Source organism: Coloeus monedula (assembly GCF_965178545.1).
Source record: "Coloeus monedula genome assembly, chromosome: 32".
NCBI lineage: Eukaryota > Metazoa > Chordata > Aves > Passeriformes > Corvidae > Coloeus > Coloeus monedula.
In genome coordinates this window covers 707,704-716,897 of record NC_138812.1, presented here as the reverse complement: position 1 = coordinate 716,897, position 9,194 = coordinate 707,704, and the positions used below count along the sequence as shown (strand labels likewise).

General features: G+C 45.4%; 1 protein-coding gene across 1 annotated transcript in view; it reads left to right on the top strand.

The window, feature by feature from the left end:
* The first annotated feature begins 7,089 nt into the window (after positions 1–7,089).
* The window catches only part of PSMB5 (proteasome 20S subunit beta 5), a 14,958-nt gene continuing 12,853 nt past the window's right edge, over positions 7,090–9,194 (top strand). The window contains exon 1 of the mRNA XM_082299540.1: positions 7,090–7,326. Within this exon, the coding sequence (XP_082155666.1) occupies positions 7,096–7,326 (231 nt within the window). The 5' untranslated portion in view covers positions 7,090–7,095. The remainder of the gene's footprint in view (positions 7,327–9,194) is intronic.

The following is a 9,194-nucleotide window of genomic DNA, read 5'->3' as shown; positions in this document are numbered from 1 at the left end:
TTTAACCCCAAATCCCCTCACAAACTCCCCAAAATGTCACTTTTAAACCCAAACCCCCTCACAAACTCCCCAAAATGTCATTTTTGACCCCAATCCCCCTCACAAACTCCCCAAAATGTCATTTTTAACCCCAAATCGCCTCACAAACTCCCCAAAATGTCATTTTTAACCCCAAACCCCCTCACAAACTCCCCAAAATGTCATTTTTTACCCCAAACTCCCTCACAAACTCCCCAAAATGTCATTTTTTACCCCAAACCCCCTCACAAACTCCCCAAAATGTCACTTTTAAACCACAATCCCCCTCAGAAACTCCCCAAAATGTCATTTTTGACCCCAAATCCACTCACAAACTCCCCAAAATGTCACTTTTAAACCCAAATCCCCTCACAAACTCCCCAAAATGTCATTTTTTACCCCACATCCCTTCACAAACTCCCCAAAATGTCATTTTTTAACCCAAATCCCCTCACAAACTCCCCAAAATGTCACTTTTAAACCCCAATCCCCCTCACAAACTCCCCAAAATGTCATTTTTAACCCCAAATCCCCTCACAAACTCCCCAAAATGTCATTTTTAACCCCAAACTCCCTCACAAACTCCCCAAAATGTCATTTTTGACCCCAAACCCCCTCACAAACTCCCCAAAATGTCATTTTTTACCCCAAATCGCCTCAGAAACTCCCCAAAATGTCATTTTTAACCCCAAATCCACTCACAAACTCCCCAAAATGTCCTTTTTAACCCCAAACCGCCTCACAAACTCCCCAAAATGTCATTTTTGACCTCAAATCCCCCTCACAAACTCCCCAAAATGTCATTTTTTACCCCAAACCCCCTCACAAACTCCCCAAAATGTCATTTTTGACCCCAAATCCCCTCACAAACTCCCCAAAATGTCATTTTTGACCCCAAACCCCCTCACAAACTCCCCAAAATGTCATTTTTACCCCAAATCGCCTCACAAACTCCCCAAAATGTCATTTTTGACCCCAAATCCCCTCACAAACTCCCCAAAATGTCACTTTTAAACCCAAACCCCCTCACAAACTCCCCAAAATGTCATTTTTGACCCCAATCCCCCTCACAAACTCCCCAAAATGTCATTTTTAACCCCAAATCGCCTCACAAACTCCCCAAAATGTCATTTTTAACCCCAAACCCCCTCACAAACTCCCCAAAATGTCATTTTTTACCCCAAACTCCCTCACAAACTCCCCAAAATGTCATTTTTTACCCCAAACCCCCTCACAAACTCCCCAAAATGTCACTTTTAAACCACAATCCCCCTCAGAAACTCCCCAAAATGTCATTTTTGACCCCAAATCCACTCACAAACTCCCCAAAATGTCACTTTTAAACCCAAATCCCCTCACAAACTCCCCAAAATGTCATTTTTTACCCCACATCCCTTCACAAACTCCCCAAAATGTCATTTTTTAACCCAAATCCCCTCACAAACTCCCCAAAATGTCACTTTTAAACCCCAATCCCCCTCACAAACTCCCCAAAATGTCATTTTTTACCCCAAATCCCCTCACAAACTCCCCAAAATGTCATTTTTTACCCCAAACCGCCTCAGAAACTCCCCAAAATGTCATTTTTAACCCCAAATCCACTCACAAACTCCCCAAAATGTCCTTTTTGACCCCAAACCCCCTCACAAACTCCCCAAAATGTCATTTTTAACCCCAAACCGCCTCACAAACTCCCCAAAATGTCATTTTTAACCCCAATCCCCTCACAAACTCCCCAAAATGTCATTTTTGACCCCAAATCCCCTCACAAACTCCCCAAAATGTCATTTTTTACCCCAAACCCCCTCACAAACTCCCCAAAATGTCATTTTTGACCCCAAATTCCCTCACAAACTCCCCAAAATGTCATTTTTGACCCCAAACCCCCTCACAAACTCCCCAAAATGTCATTTTTGACCCCAAATCCCCTCACAAACTCCCCAAAATGTCATTTTTAACCCCAAATCCCCTCACAAACTCCTCCAAAATGTCATTTTTTACCCCAAATCCCTTCACAAACTCCCCAAAATGTCATTTTTGACCTTAAACCCGCTCAGAAACTCCCCAAAATGTCATTTTTAACCCCAAACCCCCTCACAATCTCCCCAAAATGTCATTTTTGACCCCAAATCCCCTCACAAACTCCCCAAAATATCATTTTTTACCCCAAATCCCCTCACAAACTCCCCAAAATGTCATTTTTGACCCCAAATTGCCTCACAAACTCCCCAAAATGTCATTTTTAACCCCAAACCCCCTCACAAACTCCCCAAAATGTCATTTTTTACCTCAAACCCCCTCACAAACTCCCCAAAATGTCATTTTTTACCCCAAACTCCCTCACAAACTCCCCAAAATGTCATTTTTAACTCCAAATCCCCTCACAAACTCCCCAAAATGTCATTTTTAACCCCAAATCCCCTCACAAACTCCCCAAAATGTCATTTTTTACCCCAAATCCCCTGACAAACTCCCCAAAATGTCATTTTTAACCCCAAATCCCCTCACAAACTCCCCAAAATGTCATTTTTGACCCCAAATTCCCTCACAAACTCCCCAAAATGTCATTTTTGACCCCAAATCCCCTCACAAACTCCCCAAAATATCACTTTTAAACCACAATCCCCCTCACAAACTCCCCAAAATGTCATTTTTAACCCCAAATCCACTCACAAGCTCCCCAAAATGTCATTTTTGACCCCAAACCCCCTCACAAACTCCCCACAACGTCATTTTTGACCCCAAATCCCCCTCACAAACTCCCCAAAATGTCATTTTTTACCTCAAATAGCTTCACAAACTCGCCAAAATGTCATTTTTAACCCCAAATCCCCTCACAAACTCCTCCAAAATGTCATATTTTACCCCAAATTCCCTCACAAACTCCCCAAAATGTCATTTTTGACCCCAAATCCCCTCACAAACTCCCCAAAATGTCATTTTTGACCCCAAATCCCCTCACAAACTCCCCAAAATGTCATTTTTTAGCCCAAGCCCCCTGACAAACTCCCCAAAATGTCATTTTTAACCCCAAATCCCCTCACAAACTCCCCAAAATGTCATTTTTGACCTTAAACCCGCTCAGAAACTCCCCAAAATGTCATTTTTAACCCCAAACCCCCTCACAATCTCCCCAAAATGTCATTTTTAACCCCAAACCCCCTCACAAACTCCCCAAAATGTCATTTTTGACCCCAAATCCCCTCACAAACTCCCCAAAATGTCATTTTTAAACCCCAATCCCCCTCACAAACTCCCCAAAATGTCATTTTTGACCCCAAATCCCCCTCACAAACTCCCCAAAATGTCATTTTTAACCACAAATCCCCTCACAAACTCCCCAAAATGTCACTTTTAAACCACAATCCCCTCACAAACTCCCCAAAATGTCATTTTTTACCCCAAATCCACTCACAAACTCCCCAAAATGTCATTTTTAATCCCAAATCCCCTCACAAACTCCCCAAAATGTCGTTTTTACCCCAAATCGCCTCACAAACTCCCCAAAATGTCATTTTTAAACCCAAATCGCCTCACAAACTCCCCAAAATGTCATTTTTAACCCCAAATCCCCTCACAAACTCCCCAAAATGTCATTTTTGACCCCAATCCCCCTCACAAACTCCCCAAAATGTCATTTTTGACCCCAAATCCCCTCACAAACTCCCCAAAATGTCATTTTTAAACCCCAAATCCCCTCACAAACTCCCCAAAATGTCATTTTTGACCCCAAATCCCCTCACAAACTCCCCAAAATGTCGTTTTTACCCCAAATCCCCTCACAAACTCCCCAAAATGTCATTTTTAACCCCAAACCCCCTCACAAACTCCCCAAAATGTCATTTTTGACCCCAAACCCCCTCACAAACTCCCCAAAATGTCATTTTTGACCCCAAATCCCCTCACAAACTCCCCAAAATGTCATTTTTGACCCCAATCCCCCTCACAAACTCCCCAAAATGTCATTTTTGACCCCAAATCCCCTCACAAACTCCCCAAAATGTCATTTTTGACCCCAAATCCCCTCACAAACTCCCCAAAATGTCATTTTTGACCCCAAATCCCCTCACAAACTCCCCAAAATGTCATTTTTTACCCCAAATCCCCTCACAAACTCCCCAAACTGTCATTTTTTACCCCAAATCGCCTCACAAACTCCCCAAAATGTCATTTTTGACCCCAAATCGCCTCACAAACTCCCCAAAATGTCATTTTTGACCTTAAACCCCCTCACAAACTCCCCAAAATGTCATTTTTGACCCCAAATCCACTCACAAACTCCCCAAAATGTCATTTTTAACCCCAAACCCCCTCACAATCTCCCCAAAATGTCATTTTTAACCCCAAGCCCCCTCACAATCTCCCCAAAATGTCATTTTTAACCCCAATCCCCCCACAAACTCCCCAAAATGTCATTTTTGACCCCAAATCCCCTCACAAACTCCCCAAAATGTCATTTTTAACCCCAAATCCCCTCACAAACTCCTCCAAAATGTCATTTTTTACCCCAAATCCCTTCACAAACTCCCCAAAATGTCATTTTTGACCTTAAACCCGCTCAGAAACTCCCCAAAATGTCATTTTTAACCCCAAACCCCCTCACAATCTCCCCAAAATGACATTTTTTACCCCAAATCCCCTCACAAACTCCCCAAAATGTCATTTTTGACCCCAAAACCCCTCACAAACTCCCCAAAATGTCATTTTTAAACCCCAAATCCCCTCACAAACTCCCCAAAATGTCATTTTTTACCCCAAATCCCCTCACAAACTCCCCAAAATGTCATTTTTAACCCCAAACCCCCTCACAAACTCCCCAAAATGTCATTTTTTACCCCAAATCGCCTCACAAACTCCCCAAAATGTCATTTTTTACCCCAAATCGCCTCACAAACTCCCCAAAATGTCATTTTTTACCCCAAATCCCCTCACAAACTCCCCAAAATGTCATTTTTGACCCCAAATATCCTCACAAACTCCCCAAAATGTCATTTTTTACCTCAAATCCCCTCACAAACTCCCCAAAATGTCATTTTTAACCCCAAATCCCTTCACAAACTCCCCAAAATGTCATTTTTTAACCCCAATCCCCCTCACAAACTCCCCAAAATGTCGTTTTTACCCCAAATCCCCTCACAAACTCCCCAAAATATCATTTTTAACCCCAAGCCCCCTCACAATCTCCCCAAAATGTCATTTTTAACCCCAAATCCCCTCACAAACTCCCCAAAATGTCATTTTTAACCCCAAACCCCCTCACAAACTCCCCAAAATGTCATTTTTGACCCCAAACCCCCTCACAAACTCCCCAAAATGTCATTTTTGACCCCAAACCCCCTCACAAACTCCCCAAAATGTCATTTTTAACCCCAAACCCCCTCACAAACTCCCCAAAATGTCATTTTTAAACCCAAATCGCCTCACAAACTCCCCAAAATGACATTTTTAACCCCAAACCCCCTCACAAACTCCCCAAAATGTCATTTTTGACCCCAATCCCCCTCACAAACTCTCCAAAATGTCATTTTTGACCCCAAACCCCCTCACAAACTCCCCAAAATGTCATTTTTAACCCCAATCCCCCTCACAAACTCCCCAAAATGTCATTTTTAACCCCAAACCCCCTCACAAACTCCCCAAAATGTCATTTTTAACCCCAAGCCCCCTCACAAACTCCCCAAAATGTCATTTTTTACCCCAAATCCCCTCACAAACTCCCCAAAATGTCATTTTTGACCCCAAATCCCCTCACAAACTCCCCAAAATGTCATTTTTAACCCCAAATCCCCTCACAAACTCCCCAAAATGTCATTTTTGACCCCAAATCTCCTCACAAACTCCCCAAAATGTCACTTTTAAACCCCAATCCCCCTCACAAACTCCCCAAAATGTCATTTTTTACCCCACATCCCTTCACAAACTCCCCAAAATGTCATTTTTAACCCCAAACCCCCTCACAAACTCCCCAAAATGACATTTTTAACCCCAAACCCCCTCACAAACTCCCCAAAATGTCATTTTTGACCCCAAGCCCCCTCACAAACTCCTCCAAAATGTCATTTTTAACCCCAAACTCCCTCACAAACTCCCCAAAATGTCATTTTTAACCCCAAACCCCCTCACAAACTCCCCAAAATGTCATTTTTGACCCCAAACCCCCTCACAAACTCCCCAAAATGTCATTTTTAACCCCAAACCCCCTCACAAACTCCCCAAAATGTCATTTTTAAACCCAAATCGCCTCACAAACTCCCCAAAATGTCATTTTTAACCCCAAATCCCCTCACAAACTCCCCAAAATGTCATTTTTGACCCCAAATCCCCTCACAAACTCCCCAAAATGTCATTTTTGACCCCAAACCCCCTCACAAACTCCCCAAAATGACATTTTTGACCCCAAATCCCCTCACAAACTCCCCAAAATGTCATTTTTACCCCAAACCCCCTCACAAACTCCCCAAAATGTCATTTTTAACCCCAAACCCCCTCACAAACTCCCCAAAATGTCATTTTTAACCCCAAACCCCCTCACAAACTCCCCAAAATGTCATTTTTAACCCCAAATCCCCCCAAATCATTTTTCACCTCAAATCTCCTCAGGCCTCTCCTCCGGCCGCTCCAAACCTGTGAAATTTCACCCCAAACCCCCTCACGAACCCCCCCCCAAAACCCCTTTTTCCCCCCAAACCCTTTCCCGCCGATTCGCAACTTCATTTATTTGAACTCCCGCCTTCGCATTTAACCGAAAACCCCTTTTTTCTCCTCATTTTAAGCCTTTAATCCCCCTCCAGCTCCATCCCCAAGTCATGCCCTCAACCAAAATGGCGCCCGCGCCTTCCCGCCCTTTTCGCGCCCCGTCCCGCGCATGCGCCGCCGCCGCCATTTCGCGCCCTTTGGGCGCCCTGCCCTCAACCAAAATGGCGCCCGCGCCTTCGCGCCTCCGCCTCCGCCGCTCTGCGCACGCGCGGCCGCCGTTCCGCGCCCTTCGCCCGCCTTGCCCTCAACCAAGATGGCGCCGCGCCGCCGTCGCCGCCGCCATTTTGTGGGCGCCGCCTCCCTCAGCCGCCCGGATCCAAGATGGCGCTCGCCAGCGTCCTCCGCTCCGAGCTCCCGGAGCTCCACAAACCCTTCTCGGCGCTCTCCAAAACGTTTCCCGACGACTCCGAGGCTTTCCCGGAGATCCCTGAAATCCTGCGGGATCCTCCGGGTCCTCCGAGGGTTCTGGCGGCTCCGCCTTGGGGCGTTCAGGCAGTGCCGGATGGGCCCGGCTTGGAGATGCTTCACGGTACCACCACGCTGGCCTTTAAGGTGAGGGGGAAAACGCCCCCAAAATTCCGTGTGGGACCCTAAAATCCCGTCTGGGCGCCTCAAAGTTCCGGTTGGGACCCTAAAATCCCGTTGGGGGACCTCCAAGTCCATTTGGGAGGGGGCAGAATCCCATTGAGGGTCCTCAGGACCTGCTGGGGGACCCCGGGATTCCAATAAAGCGGCCCAAAATGCCTTTGGGAGACCCCAAAATCCCACTTGGGACACCCCAAATCCTTTAGGGGGGATCCTGAAGTCTCGGAGGCCGAGGGGCTCTCCCTAAAAGCGCGTGAGGCACTTTAAAATTTCTTCTTCTTTTTCTCTCTTTTTCTATCTCTATGTTCTCCTCCCTAAATCCCATTTCTTCCCCTAAAACCCCATTTTTTCCCAATTTGATCCCATGTTCTCCCCTTTTCTCCCCCTAAAATCCACATATTCCCTCTCTTTTCCCCCATTCCCCCCTAAAATCCCCAAATTTTCCCCATTTCGCTCCTAAAATCCCCTTTTCCCCCCACTTTTCCCCATTTCCCCTTCTTCCCCCCCTAAAATCCCCATTTCTCCCCCATTTCCCCCTCTAAACCCCCCATTTTTCCCTTTTTTCCCCATTTCCCCCCCTTTTCTCCCCATTTCCCCCCATTTCTCCCCATTTTCCCCCTAAAATCCCATTTTTCCCCATTTTTTCCCCATTTTTCCCTATTTTTCCCCGTTTTCCCCCCGTTTTTCTCGTGTTTTTCCCCGTTTTTTCCCCATTTCCCCCATTTTCCCCCTTCCCTGCATTTTTTTCCCTATTTTCCCCCTTTTTTCCCCGTTCTTCCCCCTTTTAACCCCATTTTCCCCCCTTTTTCCCCATTTCCCCCCTAAAATCTCCATTTATCCCCCATTTCCCCCTATTTTTCCCCATTTTTTCCCCATTTTCCCCCCTTTCCCCCTCTTTCCCCCCCTTTTTCCCCATTTTGTCCCTTTTTTCCCCGTTTCCCCCCATTTTTACCCCGTTTCTCCTCTTTTTTTCTCATTTTTTCTGGTTTTCCCCCCATTTTCCCCCTTTTTCCCATTTTTTCCTTTTCCCCCCCTTTTCCCCCCCTTTTTCCCCCCTTTTTCTCCCCTTTTTTCCCCATTTTCCCCCATTTTTCCCCCATTCCTCCCCATTTTTTCTGGTTTTTTTTCCCCATTCCTCCCCATTTTTTCCTGGTTTTTTTCCCCCATTTTCCCCATTCCTCCCCCATTTTCCCCCCTTTTTTCCCCATTTTTTCCCCATTTCTCCCCCATTCCTCCCCATTTTTTCCTGGATTTTTTCCCCCCCATTCCCCCCATCCCTCCCCATTTTTTCCCCATTTTTTCCCCATTTTTTCCCCATTTTTTCCCCATTTTTTCCCCATTTCTTCCCCATTTCTTCCCCATTTCTTCCCCATTTCTTCCCCATTTCTTCCCCATTTCTTCCCCATTTCTTCCCCATTTCTTCCCCATTTCTTCCCTATTTCTTCCCCATTTCTTCCCATTTTTTCACCTTTTTTCCCCATTTTTTCCCCATTTTTTCACCATTTTTTCACCATTTTTTCCCCATTTTTTCCCCATTTTTTCACCATTTTTCCCCCATTTTTTCCCCATTCCTCCCCATTTTTTTCTGGTTTTTTTCCCCCATTTTTTCCCCATTCCTCCCCATTTTTTTCTGGTTTTTTTCCCCACTTTTTCCCCACTTTTTCCCCATTTTTTCCCCATTTTTTCCCCACTTTTTCCCCATTCCTCCCCCATTTCTCCCCATTTTTTCCCCATTCCTCCCCATTTCTCCCCCTTTTTTCCCCCATTTTCCTCCCATTCCTCCCCATTTTTTCCTGGTTTTTTTCCCCATTTTTTCCCCATCCCTCCCTATTCCT